Raw genomic sequence first — 19,883 nt, forward strand, 5'->3', positions numbered from 1 at the left:
ACCAGGGCAGGACTTACTCAGTTAATGGTAGGGCATTGGAGAGAGTAGGGGTACAGGTTCATAGCTCCTTGGAAGTTGAGTCAAAGGTGGACAGAGTGATGAAGAAGGCATTCAGCATGCATGGTTTCATTGGTCAGAGCATCGAATACAGGAGTTAGGACGTCTTGTTGAAGTTGTACAAGGCATTTTTTAGGCCACACTATGAATACTGTGTACAGTACTGGTGATCCTATTACAGGAAGGATATTATTAAACTAGAAAGAGTGCAGAAAAGATTTACTAGGATGCTATTGGGACTTGATGGTTTGAGTTATAAGGAGAGGCTGGATAGACTGGGGCTTTTTTCCCTGGAGCATTGGAGACTTAGGAATTATCTTATAGATGTCTATAAAATAATGAGGGGCATAAATTAGCTGGATAGTCAACATCTTTTCCCAAAGATAGAGGAGTCTAAAACTAGAGAGCACAGGTTTAACGTGAGAGAAGAGAGATACAAAAGGGCCCAGCAGGGCAATTGTTTTACACAGAGGGTGGTGAGTGTCTGGAATGAGCTGCCAGAGGTAGTGGTAGTGGCAGGTACAATTTTGTCTTCTAAAAAACGTTTAAACAGTTACATTGTAAGATGGGTACAGAGGGATATGGGACAAACACGGGCAAATGAAAATAACATAGTGGTAAAAACTGGGCGACATGGACAAGTTTGGCCAAAGGGCCTGTTTCCATGCTATAAACCTCTATGACATTATACTAACTCCAAAAGACAGCTGTAAAGGAACGGTGCTTTATTGTACAAAATAAAGTAAAACAAAATCGCAAGCCTGTGGTGAACATAAGCAGGTTCCCAATACACTACAATAATGGACCCACTTAGGGGCCTGCTTTATACAGGGCACAGTACACGAGCTCCATCTGATGAGGTAATTACCAACTTCCAGGGAGCTCGTATTCAACAAGTCCCAATAGGGAGGTCAATCAGTGATTGCCCAGGCAAGTCCTGGGGTTTATCATATACATGTGCTGCATCGAAGAAATGATGCAAGTTTTAAGAATCACACTCTGAGTATGCGAAGTGCAATAAGGTTTCAGAAGAGTTCTTCAACTGCTCACTATGTATCGTGAACTTATAAACAAGTTCTGAATATGCTCATTTACAATTTCATTATGAATACAATACAGTTACTGTTTGGCAAGCTGAGTCAACTTGTAAGAACTGGCGCCTGTTTACAATTTCTGCTGTGGTAAATGAAAAAAATAGCTTGGTTGCCATGGAAGTGCTTAACCATTTGATGAATTTCTAATTGATTTAGTCCGATTACCATGGTAACTGAACTATTTTTATTTGGGATGGCATTTCAACTGTTGTGGCACAGAATGTGCACTGATTGATCAGGGTGGAAACAGGTTTACTTTTAAAGAGAAACACATTCAGCTTCATCAGATGTTTCACTCAGCAACAAGGCCTTGACTTGGCACTGGCAATGAACACCCAATGTACTTGTCTGAAATGCACTGGACATATGAGATGTTTAATAATAAATGGCTAGAAAATCTGCAGAAATAGCTGAAAGGGGAAATTTAATAAAGGATAAACCATTACCGTGGAGAATCATCTTTCTGCATGTATTAAAAAGTTATTTCCAGTAAACCTAGCTGCCACTTAGTCACAGTAGCAGAATTATAGGGCAGCACAGTGGTTCGCACTGCTGCCTCACAGCGCCAGGGATCCGTGTTCAATTCCCAGCTTAGGTCACTGTCTGTGTGGAGTCTGCACATTCCCCCCATGTCTGCATGGGTTTCCTCCGAATGCTTTGGTTTCCTCCCACAGTCTGAAAGATGTGCTGGTTAGGTGGATTGGCTATGCTAAATTTTCCCACAGTGTACCCGAACAGGCACTGGAGCATGGCAACTAGAGGATTTTCACATTAACACTGCAATGAAATAACTTTAAGTCTCCCTGTGAGACTAATAAATAAACTAATAAACTAACATCTTAAATTGCTGGGGGTTTCTGAGCTGTAGTCTGAAATTGACACACGCATGTCAACTTTGACCAAACAATTAAAGTCTGTATCAGCTGAGCTTCAACAACGTAATCATGCTTAGAAATGTTTCTACAATTATGTTGTAATGTCAAGACTTGTAGAGCAGTATTAAAACTTGCTAATACTATTCTAAACTGTTCTTCTCTTCACTTTAATCAAACCTTCTTTCCAGGTAACAGTTCTTTCTTTCTTTAATATAGAATCCTTACTGTGCAGAAAGAGGCCATTCGACCCATTGAGAGTGCACCGACAACAATCCCATCTAGGCCCTATACCCATAACCCCACATATTTACCCCATCAATTCCTCTAACCTACATGTCCCAGGACACTAAGGGGCAATGCACCTAACCCGCACATCTTTGGAGTGTGGGAGGAAACTGGAGCACCTGGAGGAAACCCACATAGATATGGGGAGAATGTGCAAACTTCACACAGTCACTCAAGCCGGGATTAAAACTAGGTCCCTGGCGTTAAGGCAGAAGTGCTAACCATTGTGCCACCGTGCCGCACACAAATATATTCCTACCATTGTGTAACCTCCTTCTTCAACTCATTTCATCCCAGGATCCATGGAACTCATTTCTTTCTCCCAGTTCTCTTATAATCTTCAGGTACTGAAAAACTCAGAAACTAGGTGCCAATCAATTGTTAATTCCTGATTTGTTTTGCTTTCTCTGCTCTTTTTCTCAGTCTTTAGGTGCCCTATATTAAAATAATTGTGTTCTAATATAAGAAACTGCATTCAAGTAAACCTGTTGAATATTTGGACTGCAAACCCTCCCCAGCCGCACATGTTATCGCAGCACCAGAAGCTGCTCAAATATCTAAACTGGATTTAATTCAACACCAGGTAGAAAGATTTATTGTCTGTTGTGCTTTATTTTTATATCTGGGGAATTAACCTAAAAGGAAATCAAAATCTATCGCAGAGAGATCAGCACATCAGGATGAAACTGTGAAATAGTGACCTAAATTAGGGTGAAAACATTTTTATTGTTAATCACTTGAGGCTTATGTTGACAACTTGTTCAGTTTCAGAGGCAGGAATGTAAGACCGATCCATTTCAACAACAACAATTTATATTCATATGGTGCCTTTAACATAATGAGACATCCCAAAGCACTTCAGAGGAGCATTAGGAAATAAACCACGACACCGCGCCAATAAGAGATATTTCTGTGGCGTCTCCCTGATTCAGCAGACCTTTAAAAACGGAGGTCGAGACCCGGCCCCCCCAATTTTCATCAATGCAGGATAAGGATGCAGGCTGATTCTGGTTGCCAGCCCACACCCTGCACTCCTGACCTATAATGTGGAGATGAAGGAGCATCGCTGTAAAAGCTAGTGGCTTGTGCTACTAAATAAACCTGTTGGACTTTAACCTGGTGTTGTGAGACTTCTCCTGACCTATAGCAGGATAGGCATTTCCTAGTCCCCTGTAATTTTCATGGCATAGGGCCAGCTTTCGAAGCATTCATGGTTCATGCTCCCTCAGAGGTGTGGTGAACCACAGTCTGGATGAGGGAACTTTTTGAAAGGCAAGTCCAAAAGGTCTTATCCATGTTCCTTTCCCATCCTATGATCGAATAACCATCCATGCCAACTAATGCCCCTCCACTAACCACTCCCCACCCCTCTGCCCCCCCCTCCACTATAGCCCCTCATATCCTTTGTACCAACCTATGCACTTTCACCCACCCCACCGTCTCTCATATCCTCCATGCCAACATATGTTCATAAATGCACCCCCTTTGGCCCCTCATGCTCGCCATACCAATCAATAGCACTAGTACATACCCATTCACCCAATATACACTTTCTACAGAGGCCATGAACACTCGAGTATGTGTGGTTTAAAAAAAAACAAATCATTAATTCATAACTTCCTACTTTCTTGAACAAAGTGCTTTTACCACAACTCTATAAAAGTATCAATCATCTAGGCCTTTATATCTATAGCAGAAACTACAAATGCTCAACACTGCTTTCTCCTGTGCAAATACACTTTGGAAATTGACAGAATAGATACAGAGAAAGACTGTTGATCAAGCAATGTTTTGCCTCGGGTGCAGCTGTTTCAACAGCATAATTCATATCCAGGCTCCTCAGTCAAGCTTCATTATCCATAAGGAGCTATGGGAATGGGTGGAGGAGCTTGGAGGTTATAGAGGTGGGGAGTATGTGTGAGGAGGGACATGGGGGGGCGGGGGGGGCAAGAGAGAGGAAGCGAGACTTAGAGGGCTGTTTTTTGTTTTACCGTTATTATTACAGTTGGGATGAAGTCCTGGAACACTGAGGCAGACCTTTTGACCAGAATGCCGTGGCACAGCATGACATGGATTGGCATGGTTAAGAATAAGAGATGACTAGCGTAATTTGGACAGTGGGTGATAGTACAAGTCAGGAAACAGGGGCTCAACCACTCATTAAAAAAAACCTCTTCTGATTTTCATTTCTAATGACTTCAAAAATTAAAAGTGTCAAAAATCAGCATCCGAATGCCTTGCTGCATTACATCTGACAAAATAGGAACACTGTGAATCCCTTTCAGTTTCACTCTGTTATCTAATTTTAATAGAACATTTTGACTTGCTTCTATTTGTCCTTGCTTTCTCTGATCTACACTTCTTTTCATTACTCTTTCTCTGTTTAATCCAGTATTCCTTTTCTCTCCTTGCTTAGGAGACAGAGTCAGGATCTCGAGCCAAGAAAGGACAGTGATCAGGGTGGAGTTGGTCCTGGAAGTGGCAAGTGAAAAGGGATTACAGCAAAGCTGGAACATCAAAAAGAGGAGCCCAAATTGACAAGACATGAAGCAAAATCAGGACAAAAACCTCTGTCACATGAATACCACGTTATATTAGGCTTGTGGTTTATGGTGAAAGTAGCCAAGCTGATATTTCACAAACACTTTTGAAGCCTTTGTTGACCAGTACAAACTATTTTAGGCATGCAGGATGTGAGATGCTTCCTAGGTGTAATATATATGTGTGTTTGATTAACAGTTCAAAAATCTGATTTTTTTTTATTCATTTGTGGGACATGGGGGTCTTTGGCAGGCAGCATTTATTGCCCATCCCTAGCTGCCCGAGGGCAGTTGAGAGTCAACCGTGTTACTGTGGCTCTGGAGTCACATGTAGGCCAGACCAGGTAAGGATGGCAAATTTCCTTCCCTTATGTACATTAGGTGAACTAGATGGGCTTTTCCGACAATTGACAATGGTTTTATGGTCATCAGTAGATTCTTAATTCCAGATATTTTTTGTTGAATTCAAATTCCACCATCTGTCATGATGGGATTTGAACCCGAGTCCCCAAAATATTAGCTGAGATTCTGGATTAATAGTCATGCGATAATACCACTGGGCCATCACGTATTCTATGTAGTCATGACTATGAGCGGCATGATGGCACAGTGGTTAGCGCTGCTGCCTCACAGCATCGGGGATCTGGGTTCAATTTCAACCTTGGGTGACTGTGTGGAGTTTGCACATTCTTCCCGTGTCTGCATGGATTTCCTCTGGATGCTCTGGTATCCTCCCACACTCCAAATATGTGTGGGTTAGGTGGATTGGCCATGCTAAAATTGCCCCTTAGTGTCAGGGTTAATATATGGGGTTCTGGCTGGAATTGTTGTCAGTGCAGGTTCAATGGGCCAAATAGCCTCTTCCGTACTGTAGGTTTTTTATGATTCTTCATTCAAAATTATTGTTGAGTCTTCTTAAATGTAAGATGTTGGGACATAATGTGTTACATATAGAGCTAACTGCACATGGGCAGTGAAAAATAAAAAGCATTTACAGGGCATAATTTTCAAAATCCACAAAAAAGGGACAAGTAACTTATTCATTTGAATAATAAACATTTTCCCTTCCACTTCTACTGTTAAAACTTTAAAATATACTTTTTTTGAAACAAAATTCTAGAAGAGAATGATTTCTGTTTTAATATTTGGTAGAGTTTTTTTTGTAATGTTATGTCTACAATAATTTATACTGGAAGCAATTCTGGATCATACTAGCTTGACCAGAGAGAATCACTGGCTGAATCAGGGCTTAACTCTCGTCAAATGTGTAATGGACTTATTATTGGGTGGTATTTTTGACCTTGGATGGTTCTCAGCTGTGTCTTTTCATTAAAGACAGACTTGGCTTTTTTTTCCAAAAGTGATTGTTTTGTTACAAGAATCTTGTGTGACAGGGAGTGGAATCCCAGTTGGGGCAGGTTAATCAGAAGAAGTGAAGATTATTAAAGTTACTATTAATTTGATTGTTTTTAAGCCATAGAAATAATATCTGCCAACATGGCAACACTACCCACTGTCGCTGATAATATGAAAGCAGACTGGGTCGTAATAATGGAATTTGTCTGTTCGCTATGCAAAGAGAAACAATACTCTGTAGCAAGAATGAGGACATTTTATCAGAAATCGCAGTTCCTTTTTCTCCTTATAAAAAGGGGATGTGACCTCACAAATCAGATGTATCTAAGCAAATGAGTTACTTCAAGATGTCAGCAGTTGAAACATTTTAAACTTCTACATTTTCCACTTTAAAGTCATGCAGGGGACCATGGTTTCAAGGGTGAGGCCAAAAGAGAAAATGCTGGAAAATCTCAATAGGTCTGGCAGCATCTGTGAGGAGAGAAAAGAGCTGATGTCAAAGGGTCATCTGGACTCAAAACTTCAGCTCTGCCAGACCTGCTGAGATTTTCCAGCACTTTCTCTTCTGGTTTCAGATTCCAGCATCCACAATAATTTGAGTTTCAAGGGCGGCAGCTGGAATATTGCTTGAGCGATCTTTGTTTAGAAATTGGTTTAGACACAGAGGCAAAATTTTACTGGTAGGGGTGAGGGGGGCAGGTTTGGGTGGAGCCTGAATCACTGTGTATTGGAAATCATGGCACAATGGGTGGCACAGTGGCACAATGGTTAGCACTGCTACCTCACAGTGCCAAGGACCTGGGTTCAATTTCTGGCTTGGATCACTGTCTGTGCAGAGTCTGCATGGGTTTCCTCTGGGTGTTCCGGTTTCCTCCCACAATCCAAACGATGTACAAGCTAGGTGCATTGGCCATGCTAAGTTCTCTCTCAGTGTACCCAGTGAGACAGAGTAGCTTCTGCAGTATTATACAGCAAAATGGTCCTCTGCATAGCATGTTGCTGAATTATGCACGGGGATAAAGATGCTGTTGTGGTTTGTCAATGTCATTTGACACTAGATATTTCTCGGGATTTGAATGTATTATTCATTTAAACTGATTACTATAAAATTGAGTACAAATTGAAAATGCCTTCTTTGTACACTCTCAAGATGTTACATTCCAGTGAAATCGCCTTATGTATGAATGTAAATGAGTGTAGTATTTTGTATTTCTGAATTGATAGGTAATTTATTCAAAACACTTGTATGTTGCCCTGCTCGTGTGAAATGTAATCTGAGTTCACAAAAATCCAAATTTCTGCGACTTACATGGAAATTGTTTGAATGTTGTATACTGTGCTTGCAATGGCACATTAAAATTATGGTAGGGTGGATGGTGGCTCATGTGGAGCATAAAATAAAATGGCATGGACCTGTTGGGCTGAATGGCCTGTTTCTGTGCTGTAAGTTGTACGATGCATCAGCCAAAAGTAGGTATAATTGTAATATTCCAATGTGGCACAAGCTGAGGGTGATTACGAAAATAGAACCAGATTTGTGATTTTTTAAAAATTCATTTAAAGGATGTGTGTCACTGGCAAGGCCAGTATTTATTGCCCATCCCTCATTGCGAAAGTGGTGGTGAGTGCCTTCTTGAACCACTGCAGACACGGTGGAGCAGTGATTTGCACTGCTGCCTCGCAGTGCCAGGGACTCGGGTTTAATCCCTGTCTCGGTTCACTGTCTGTGCGGAGTCTGCACATTCACCCCATGTCTGCGTGGGTTTTCTCTGGGTGCTCTGGTTTCCTCCCACAGTCTGAAAGATGTACAGGTTAGGTGCATTGGCCAGGCTAAATTCTCTCTCAGTACACCCAAAGAGGTGCCGGAGTGTGGCGACTAAGGGATTTTCACAGTAACTTCACTGCAGTGTTAATGTAAGTCTTTGGGACACTAATAAATAAACTGAATGTGATTCAGTTCACTTCTAACTTTCTCGGGAGTGTATTCGGAAGCATGTGGGAAACCCCCAAGGAGCTGTCAGATCTCTAATTCTAATCTGTTAGCAGCCAATGAATTAACTCTGCATTCTGCCAGTACACAGGTTTCCCAAACTGGGTGAAACTAGCAGCAAGAATTGCCCAGTGAAATTGACAAGCTTGAAAGCCTCCAAAGACTGAAACTACACAGCTGCAGCCTTGCCCTAGTGAAAGGCTTGTGATGACAAGATTGTGTTCTCACTGGTTTACCAGTGATTTTTCAAAATTTTGGAAGTCATTTTTTCAGCCTAGCTCGCCTTATTCTGCGCTTCACAGCAGCATAGGAACAAATCGCTGCAGCTCTACTGTAAGAGTTCTGATGAGGAACACAAACAGCAAACACCAACATCAGGAGTAGCAGGAGCAGCACCAATAACAGCAGCAAGCTGTCTTCTCCTCAGCCACATGTCACTCCACTGAATAGGGGGGATGGACGCAGAGCTGCAGCTGGAAGGAGGCAATCCTCCTCCTTCCCACTGTAGGGGGATGCAGGCAAAAGGTCAGTTCTCTTGACTTGACTCAGCAACAGTGGCCATGATTCTCCCAAAGCCCTGAATTGTTTGGGGGGGGAAACTGTTCTAGATCCCGACTGTTTTGCCCGTTCAGCTTCTCCCTCGAATGTCCGCACTCTGTGCGCTGCAGAGGTTCCAATCGTAAATCTCATTAAAAACCCACAGGAGGCAGAGCCTATTCGCGCCACAGTCTGACAATTCTGGAACTCTACGCATGTGCAGTGGTCCCGATCTGTCAGTCACCCCATCTGATGGCCAGCTCAATTGCTGGCCAGCCCAGGACCACTGCAGTGCTGCCCCTTGAGCCCCTGACCCCAGCCTGATCGCAGCCCCCAAGACAATACACGGGCAGCCCTGAACCCCCCCACCCTGTCCTGGAGTGTCCCAATATCCAGCTCCCCCGCACCCCGCAGTGGTGACCGTCCCAATCCCCTCATCCCAGCAGACCCTACCCCTGCTGACCCTCCCCCAGGGTCAGACTTCCCCCCACCCCAGGAAGCAGCTACCATCCTCCTCCCATCATTGCCCTCCCTCTATCCCAGACTGATCGCCATGCAGAGTGGTGGCGGGACCCCCACTCCCACCCCCACCAATTGCCCCTAGGCCCCACCCACAATTGACACCACCCCCTTGGCACTGCCCCATGCCTGGTGGGCGGTGCCAAGGTGCCCCCTCTACATGGACACTTCGCCCCTCAGGCAATGCCAGGGGCACAGGCTGGCCCTGCCAGGGTGCCCATACCCAGGGGGCACCACCCCTCATTGCCTGACCCCTGGGGGGGGGGCCCCAATATTCTCCTCCTTCATTCCCACGGTCTCCCACTAGTTCCACGAACATGGGGAGCTACTCTAAACCCCCCCGGAATGAAGTACTCCTGGCGGAGTGGGAGATTCAATCAGAATCGCTAAGTTCCTGTTAATTAAATGTAAAAGGCATTTAAAAACATATTAAAAACAGATTCAAATTACTTACCTGCCTTCCTGCTGGTTTCCAGCGTGGTTTGGCCTGTGACTGTTTGCTGGTTCTGGGAGATGTGCATACGTTTCCTGTGCATGTGCAAATCCCAGAACAAGGCCAACAGTGCGCATCTCCCACCGTGACCTGACAGAAAAGTTGAGGGTCACAATGAGAGAATCGCAGCCAGTATGTCAGGATGCTCAGGGTTTCACAGTAAGTCATTGCTGACAGCTTCAGCATCTTCTGGAATGAGATCTCCTTCTCACTGGGCCAGGTGGGTAAAGGAGCCAGCGGGCCAGGTGGACGCATATGCCAAGTGGGCACACGTGCCAATGGCCATCGAGGTATACTCAGCCCTGAATTTTGTCACCTCCAACTTCTTCTGCAGATCAGCAGGATTTCACAACACACTGCCTACAGTGCATCTCCCACATTCCTGAAGCCATGCCTGTCTCTCACCTCCACTTTGTTAATATGAGTCCAGCCAGAACTGGTGGACCTTTGCTGTAGTAACTGGATTTCCTCAGATGGAGGGAGTCATTGGCTGTGCACAAGTGGTTCTCAGATCCATCAGCAGGATTTATCTATCAAAAGGGATTCCACTCCTTCAATTTTCAGTGGACCACCAAAACTGCTACCGTAACCCACATTATATCAAGTTGATCTTTCTCTACACTCTAACCATGATTGTAACATTACATTCTACACCTTCTCCTTTCCTTCTCTATGTATACTATGCTTTGTCTGTGTAGTGCAAGAAACAATACTTTTCACCGTATACTAACATGTGACAATAATAAATCAAAGCAGAAGATAATCACACCTTGTCTCTGCAAAATATCCTGGGAAGCTGTCATGATGCCTCATTCCTCCACTAATCACATCTCCCACACAGGCCTTCACACCTCCATGTAGAGTCAGCAGGAGGCTCCTTGAAAGACAAGGGCTACCCAGTGAGGAACCTTACCACTGAGAAAGCAACTGAGTTGCTGAACATGTGATTCAGGTACCTGAACAGATCTGGGGGCACCTTTCAATAAGGGTGTCTAGAACGGTATCCTGTTGTATCTGACATGATTCCTATACTTTTAGAAATTATCCAGTGTTCATAGCTCCTTGTTATTACATCATGAGGCAGTGGAAAAAACACACCACTTTTTATCCTCTCAAATAGTTTCAAGAAATATCATCTTAATCTCCTGTGCTTCTGTGAATACACTGCTATTGTTTCTCAAACCTCACCTCAGCCATTGTCCTTGTGAATCCACATTCTTTCTGTGGTGCCCATTCAAATGAGATGCTCGAAACTACACACAGAACTCCAACTGCAGTTCATCATCTCCTTGCTTCTGGATTCAATGTCCCATATATTCCCCCTTATTGCTATGTATGGCTCTTCCCAACTGCATTTTACTCCCGATTGATATACCTCGGCTCTCCCATCAGTTGAAGGCTTGGATTTTTCTTGAGGTAGGTAGCAGGATTGACAAAAATTCCCAGCTTAGCCAATCCACCTTTAGGTGAAAATCCCTGCAAGGACAGGATTTTCAGAGGGGGAGGGGGGGGGGTTGTGTGTGTGTGTGTGTGTGACACAGTGGTTAGCACTGCTGCCTCACAGTGCCAGGGACCCAGGTTCAATTTTGGCCTTGGGTCACTGTCTGTGTGGCGTTTGCATGTTCTCTTCGTGTCTGTGTGGGCTTCCTCTGAGTGCTCCGATTTCCTCCCACACTCCAAAGATGTGCAGGTTAGGTTGATTGGCCATGCTAAATTGCCAATTAGTGTCAGGGGGATTAGCTAGGGTAATCATATGGAGTTGTGGAGATGGGGCCTGAGTGGGATTGTTGTCGGTGCAGGCTCGATGGGCCAAATGGCCTTCTTCTACACTGTAGAGATTCTATGATTTCCCTTTGTTGCCTAGTTCATTCACACAGGTTTCTGTGTCTACTCTGTCAGCAATTTGTGTTTCCACATTTACTGTCATGCCTCACACTCTATAGTGTGGAAAATAATTGAAAATGTCATGGACAGTTATAATTAATACAGCATTGCTACTGACAAAGTTGTAAGATCTTTGATCAAGTTTGTCAATATGATGAGCGACTTAACCTAAGAGAGCTTTGTTGTGGATTACAATGGAGCTTTCGGTGGAACTAGCAAAATCATTTCCCGTAACATGTCTTCAATGGAAGAATATTTGCATGATGTGCCATTTGCAAATCATGGATAACCCGCCTATCCAACACACATACGACAGGCAGCTCAGAGGGTGTATGACTTGCTTTGAGACTTCTTAAAACTTTATATCTGAGATTGTTTAACCTAATTTCTAAAGCTTCAATATTTTACCCTTGTTTTCTTGAAAGTCTATGCTCAGAACCATTTTCAGGGTTCAGAAAATTAAATTATACCAAACTTGTATTTTGGAAAAAGGTAAATAGGCACTTTAAGCAAATGTATGCAAAAATGTAACTTGAAGGCATTTTTTTTGAGCAATCTCACTCATGATCAGTCCTATAGGCATGGTGAAGAACACACATTACAGCGCAACACTTTATGATAAATTTACCATATCAAGTTTCAAGGCGAACAAGTATCATTGATAAGTACAAAACAAAAAAGTCGCAAGGCCAAATGCAGTAACAGTAAGAATCAAAAACAACAGAAAATTGTTGTGTTTTAAAAAATTCATTCATGGGATGCTGGCTAGGCCAGTATTTATTGCTCATTCTACTTGCCCTTGAGAATGAAACTTTTTCCTGCTGGAAGTGTGATGGAGCAGGACTTGTCCCTGCACTAGTGCTGATCTCACTACAGTCTCCGAACTCAGTTTTAAAGTTAAAGTTTAATTATTAGTCACAAGTAGCTTACATTCACACCGTAATGAAGTTACTGTGAAAATCCCCTAGTTGTCACACTCTGTTCGGGTACACTGATGGAAAATTTAACATGGCTGATTCACTTAAACCGCACATCTTTGGAGAGTGGGAGGAAACCGGAGCATCCAGAGGAAATCCACAGAGACACGGGGAGAACGTGCAAACTCCACACAGACAGTGACCCAAGCCTAGAATTGAACCCAAGTCCCTGGTGCTGTGAGGGACCACTGTGCCACCCTGCCCAATTACAGAATGGAGGGCAAGGGTCAATACTTTCTTCATAAACATTTCTCACTGTAAGCTTGCCTGGTTGGGGTGGGAAATAGATAGAATTTTAACTGCTAAAGGGGAGATAGGTTTGAGGTCTGGGTAAAGGGGGTGGTTAAAGGTGGCGTTAGTTTGGAAACTCAACATGATTTTGCCTACCTCCAGCTTTAACCCAGGTAGGTTTGCACATGTGTGAAAAAATCCAGTGGAGTTGTTGGATAAGTAAGAGATTTAAATCCTCAATTAACTCAAGTCAAACGTCAATTTCTTGCTTTAAGAATCAACGTGAGTTTCTCAAACTGTGTGGAATGTGCCAGAGCAATCAGGCGAATAACAGCAGGGGGTGCTTGATCAGTGAAACAGACAGGGTGGGATTTCTTCAATGAATGAATCTGAATAACTGTAGCTCTACCAAGATGAGAGGCTGGCGCTCATTGCGCTTCTCTCTTTCTTCTTCAGTACAGTAAGAAGTCTCATGACACCAAGTTAACAGGCTTATTTAGAATCATGAACTTTTGGAGCTCTGCTTCTTCATCAAGTGAGTGGAGAGGTAGGTGTGCAAGAATCAGGAGCTGGAACCCTGGCTGACTTCCCCTTCTTAAGCTCAGGATCCTTTGACTAATTGTAATGACCTAACTTCGATTCTCAACAAAGTCAAGAACACTACTTCTTCTGTAAAGCAGAGCGATGGACCTTTCACTTTTAACCCACTAAGACAACACAAAGCATTTCTTATCCGTAAAACTGCTTCATTTCAATTGACAGAAAAAGAGCTTTACATTCCCTTGCCCATATTGACCAAGGCTTGAAGATTTTAAAGATAAAATGTGAAAACTCCAACTCCATTTGTTTTGTAGTTTAAAATATTTCAATTTCACGTATATTTCATATTTGGTGTGTCAACTTGTCATTCCCAAATGAATTACTTAATAAAATACTTACAAATCATTAAATTTCTCCAAGGACAAATCTGGTGTGAAAACATCCAATAGCCCAATAACCTAGAGAGAAAACAGAACATTCTTATAGTCATGCATACAGATTGTTATCCAGTATATCTGAAAGAAACAGGAAAAAGATATCATTCCTGAGAGACTTTTTTCTCGTAAGATTAAAGGTGCCCTGACTTTATGAAAAAATTGTCTATAAACCAGACAAAAATGTTTGCCAAACGTGCGATGAAATGACATATAGCACCATGAAACCAGAAAGCAATCTGTGGCTGGGTGAATCAGCCACACTAAATTGCGTCTTATTGTCCCACAATATGTATGTTAGATGGATTGGTCATGGGAAATGTGTGGGATTATGGAGATAGGGCGGGGTAGAGGGCTTAGGTAGGATACTCTGCTAGAGACAGTGTGTCAATTTGATGAGCTGATTGGTCTCCTTCAGCACTGTAAGGATTCTGTTGTTGAAATGTATCACTCTCATATAACAGAATGTGGAGGTCTTGTGGCACAATGGCAGTGCCCCTACCTCTAGATCAGAAGTTTGAGGTTCAAATCCAACACCAGGACTACAGAAGTAGCATTCATTCAAAGGGCCGATATTCAGCTTGGTAATGCTTTCACCACTTCCCCACTATTGCCCAAAGGAGGGAGAGATGTGTGTGTGTGTGTGTGTATTCTGTTAAAATGTAACAGTATCTGGCTACAATTGACACAGCATTCTTTTGGGTTCTCCTTCCCCTACATAAAAAATAGCTTGCTGCACATTTTTTCATAGATATAAAAATGAGAAGTAGGAGTAGGCCATTTGGCCCTTTGACCCTGCTCCACCATGAATTTGATTATGGGTGATCATCAAATTCAATATCCTATCCCCCTTCCTCCCATATCCATTGATCCCTTTAGATCCAAGAACTAGATCTAGTTTCTTGAAATCACACACTGTTTTGATCTCAACTACATTCTGTGGTAGTGAAGGCCACACGTCCACCACCCTCTGGATGAAAAAAAAGTTTCCTCATGTCAGTTGTAAAAGGTTTACCCCTTATCCTCAAACTATGACCCCTAGTTCTGGGAACATTCTTTCTGGATCTATCCTGCCAGAATTTTATAAGTTTTGATGAAATCCCCTCTCACTCTTCTACATTCCAAGACAAGGAGGTATTAATTTCTCTTGAGGAGTTGTGCAAAATGGGTATTGGCAAATCAGCAGATCACTTTACACATCTGCCAATTTCTTTTTTTCATGACTTATTTTATGGAAAAGATATTGCTGCTGCTTGTAGCTACTCCTAACAGAAAATCTGCTGCTCAAATATATCACGCTCACTTGTCTTTCTCACACATCCACTCTAGCTTGTCTGCAACCATCCTGTGATGCCCATCATCCAACTGCACCTATGTTGACCACTCTTTCTGCTGCCCTCCATTTTGCTCTCCAGAAGAGATCTTGTAGTTTTTCAGCTCTGATTAAAAAGAAATGCTGCTAAAAGATAAATTAAAACCGTTCCTTTTGTTTTTGTAATTTCAAGAACCTCTTTAGTTGTCTTATGGTCCGTGTATGGAATTTTAAACATAAGTCTTAGCACCAATATTTCAAAGGCTTCTATTTTCTTCTACAGATCTTTATTTATTGTTCAGATTTCTGAGGATTACAGGAAAATTGACAGAATATAGCATCTTAAAGAGTTTTTTTCTTTGTCATAAGCTTGAGTTTTCTTGTTAACACAGCCTTCACCTTTACAAAATTACTTCTGGCTATCTCTATCCTTCTTACTTCAGCATCACATCTCCTGTTATCATTTGTCCCAAATAGACAGTCATTTGCTTCAACCTTCACCCTACTTTCTTCAAATGTATTTCATTCAACTACAGTTGTTTTTGACTTTTGGTGTATATTCTCACTCCATACTCTAAACTTCATCTACAATATTTTGTAGGGCCTCTTCTGATTCTGCAAGGAGCGCTGTGTCATCCATGTACCGCAAGCAGTGGAGGGAAAATGGGCTGTCAATTCACCATTATCCACCTGTGTTACTGTATAAGCCAAGTTTTTATGCCCGATGGTTTTTGAAGTAAAACAACGAATGGGAGAGGCTGAGAAAGAGGTGACTGTTTGTACAGGGAGAAATTCAAGTCTTTCAGCATGGCATTTATCTGAAGCAATGTTTGTGTATTTACATATTTTGGAGACTGAATTTTCACCAATGTTTGGTCAAATCCAACATTCAAAACTTAATATAACAATGGCATCTGGGTCCAGGAATTTGATATTGGGGTACTCATGCGCAAATCTTTTGTGCATTTTACTGAACTTCCGTCTTTTGCTACTTTAGCAGACACTAAAAATAAATGGATTAACATTTCATTAAAATAGTAGAGGAAGGAATTTCAAATCTCACCAGCATTTTACAGCCAAATTTCAGAGCCTGGGTGACACTAGGATCAAGGGAGCAGGTAGAGGATCTCTTGGAGAAGATGGGCTCAGAAAGGACATGGAGGAGGGGGCGGTGGAATCGGAGAAAAAGTAAAGAAAATCACAGATTCAGGAATGACAAGAGAGCTAGAAGCCAGAGGGATGGTGGTAAATTGGGATAAGGCTTAGGGATTTAATTCTTTCATAGGATGTGAGCATCACAGCCCAGGCCAGCATTTATTGCCCATCCCCAATTGCTCGAAAGTGGTGGTGAAGCACTTTCATGAGCACTGGCCAGACCAGCATTTATTGGCCTTAAGTGGATAGTTGTGATCTGCCTTCATTTGGCACAGTGGTTAGCACTGCTGCCTCGCGGTGCCAGGGACCAGGGTTCAATTCTGGCCTTGGGTCACTGTGTGAAGTTTTCACATTCTCCCTGTGTCTGTGCAGGTTAGATTGATTGGCTTTGCTAAACTGACCCTCAGGTTAGGGAATTAGTAGGCTAAATATTTGGGGTTACAGAAATAGGGCCTGATTGGGGTTGCTGTCGGTGCAGACTTGATGGATTGAATGGCCTCCTTCTGCACTGTAGAGATTCTACAATTCTATGAACCCACTGCAGTTGATATGATGTAGGTACACCCATACAGCTGTTAGCAAGAGAGTTCCAGGATTTTCTGTGAAGGGACAGTGACAGTTCCAAGCCAGGATTGGGTGTTATGTATCCTTGCCCTGCACAATGTTTCTCTGATGCTTATGTTATGGACAACCTGATCATTCCACTCCTACTTGTACCGATCCAGCCAGCGCATCTACACATTGGTTGCTGCTCCTGCCATTCGTACAGAGTCACTTCTGGACTTCCTCAAGGAACCAACTTTTCCCCTCCACCTTGTCCTAGTCTTTGTGCAACCCCTTACCTGAACCAGCTTGTCACCCAATGTGTCAAATTTAAAAATCTTCAAACTTACCTGCATTTCCCTTCGCCTTCCTAACGCCTACTATTCCCTCTAGGCTGTGCTCTCTGCTACTCTGATTCCAGCTTTATCTACATCCTTTCCTCTCTCTGGCATATTGTTCATGATAGTCTCTTCAGCCCGCTCAGCCCTTTCCTCTTGAATGGCCTCCATGTTCCTACTATCCCCATCTACAATAACCAAATGAAATCATCAAAGTCATAAATCACATCTCACGTGAATGTGATGTGGTATATCATCCCTCCTCACCCTTCTCGACCTGTCTACCGCTTTTTACAAGATTTTCCAACTTCTCCCCACTGTACAGCTGGGTGGAAAAGCACTCCATTCTTATCTGTATTCATAACCAGAGAATCCCCTGCAATTGCTCCTCTTCCTGCTTCTGCAATACTACTCTGGTGTCCAAGGATTTATTTATGCCTCCCACCCATCCCCCACCTTCTCAGCAACATGCTGCCCCTGCGTGGCATCATCTGAAAATATATCAGTTTCTGCATGAACATTTTGACAAATGGGGCCAACTCCACTTCCCCACCACTTCGCTCACAACCCCTTCATGCTCCCTAACTTGTCATACTGCATTCAACTCCATTACTGGATGAGCAAAAATTTTCTGCAATTACATATAGGGAAGACTGAAGCCACTGTCTTTAATCCTTTTTCCACTGAATCCATCACTCTCTCTGATAACTGTGCAAGCTGTACCAGATTATACACAACCTTGATGTCACATCTGCTCCAACCACATATCCCCACCATTCCCATTTTCACCTTTCTAAAAAAGGACAGTATGTAATATTTTTCATGACTACAGGATGTCCCAAAGGACTTTACAGCCAATGAGATAAGCCTTAGCTCATCTGCTGCTGAAATCATCATTCATGTCTTTGTTATCTCAAAGTGACTACTTCAGTACACTCCTGACCAAACTACCCTCTCTATAAACTGGTGATCATCCAGAGCTCTACTGCCCATCTCCTCATTCACTCATCACCCCTGTGCTCGCTGATCTACATTGAGCAACACCTAACTCACCCTTGTTTTCAAACTTCTCCATGGCCTTGCCCCTCTCTACCTTTGAAACTGTCTCCAACTTCACAACCTCGGAGATAGCTTGACTGCCCCAGTAGCATTCTCCTTGCATGTTAATTGCTCCACTATTGGTGGCTGTGCTTTCAGCTGCATAGGTCCAAAGCTGTGGAATTCTCTACTGAAGCCTTTCCAACTTTCTACCTTTAAGATATTCATTAGAACCTAACCTTTTGACGATACTAATAGTCATCTGCCCTATTGTCTCTTTAAGTTTATTCATTAGTGTTACAAGCAGGCTTACATTAACACTGCAATGAAGTTACTGTGAAAAATCGCCTAGTCACCACACTCCAGCACCTGTTCGGGAGGATTTAGCACAGGCAATGCGCCTAACATGCACGTCTTTCGGACTGTGGGAGGAAACCTACGGAGACACTGGGAGAATATACAGACTCCACACTAGTGACCCAAGCCAGGAATCGAACCTGGGTCCCTGCTGCTCTGAGGCAGCAGCGCTGACCGCTGTGTCTTTGTGCCACTAACTGTCAAATTCGGTGTGATAATAGGCCTGTGAAGAATTTTGGGACATTTTACTACACCAGAGGCATTTTACAAGCTCAAGTTGCTTTTGTTTCTCAATCAAACCTTCAGGCACTATTCCTCATTTCCCTTCCCCCAAACAATGGGTCATCCTGCTTTCATTTATTGCTCACAGAAATGCTTTGGGATGTTACTTCTATACAAATTTCAAGCAGTTGTAGTAATTGTCAGTTGCTGCACTATGTTTTGATGAATAATTAATACACTTGCATTATCAAAGGAATGAACATATAAATTAATTTGCTTGAACTGATATGACATGCATAGACTACAAAGCTTTGACCCCAAAAATACGCAGTGAATCAATTAAAAAGATCTTCTAAATTCTAATATCACAACACTGCTAAAGTCCATTTTGCACTCATGCTACTTTTTCAGTCCGTTTGTTAATGAGAAAAATCTCACATACATCACATTTTTTTTTAAACACTTTCTGACCCCTTGAAAGCTCTATGCCATTGTATGAGTGTTAGCACAAGTGTGGGAACAGCTTGAAGTAACACAAGTATGTTACTATGGTAACAGTATCTGGATGCTGAATACTGCTACCTAACATGACAGAACAAAGAAGTTGGCACTGTCTTTGTAGAGGCTGTGAAGACCTTGCACAAAAATGTTTTTGCTAATTGAATTTCAATAGTCGTATTGCTCCTTCAGCTCAGTGCGGGTTCCAACCATTGAGTGTTAGAATTCTGTTTTTAATCAAACTGCTATGTTCTTGAAACTTTTCCATAGAAGAGACATTGAATCAGACTTTTAAACAGACCTACTTCACATTAAATTGATCTTTCTCTACACCCTAGCAATGACAGTAACACTACATTCTGCACTCCTTTCCTTTTCAATGTATGGTAAGATTTGTCTGTATTGTGTACAAGAAACAATACTTTTCACCGTACACACGACAATAATGAATCAAATTTCAGATTGTCTAAAAACTGGCAATTTTAGTCCCTAGTGCCAAAACAGAAAGGCACACAATAGTATCCTCAGACAGAACAATGGCAATGCACATAATTATGGACTGCAATGAACAGCTTATGTTCCAGCCTTGGAGCTGTTTTAGAGAATTT

General features: G+C 42.5%; 1 protein-coding gene across 1 annotated transcript in view; it reads right to left on the bottom strand.

Annotated features, from left to right (window-relative positions):
• The window catches only part of LOC145355384 (mitogen-activated protein kinase 12-like), a 72,782-nt gene that overhangs the window by 43,797 nt on the left and 9,102 nt on the right, over positions 1-19,883 (bottom strand). Inside the window, exon 3 of the mRNA XM_080207400.1 lies at positions 13,778-13,836. Coding sequence (XP_080063526.1) covers positions 13,778-13,836 — 59 coding nt within the window. The remainder of the gene's footprint in view (positions 1-13,777; positions 13,837-19,883) is intronic.

Source organism: Carcharhinus amblyrhynchos, chromosome 19 (genome assembly GCF_965287045.1).
Source record: "Carcharhinus amblyrhynchos chromosome 19, sCarAmb.v2.hapA, whole genome shotgun sequence".
Taxonomy (NCBI): Eukaryota; Metazoa; Chordata; class Chondrichthyes; order Carcharhiniformes; family Carcharhinidae; genus Carcharhinus; species Carcharhinus amblyrhynchos.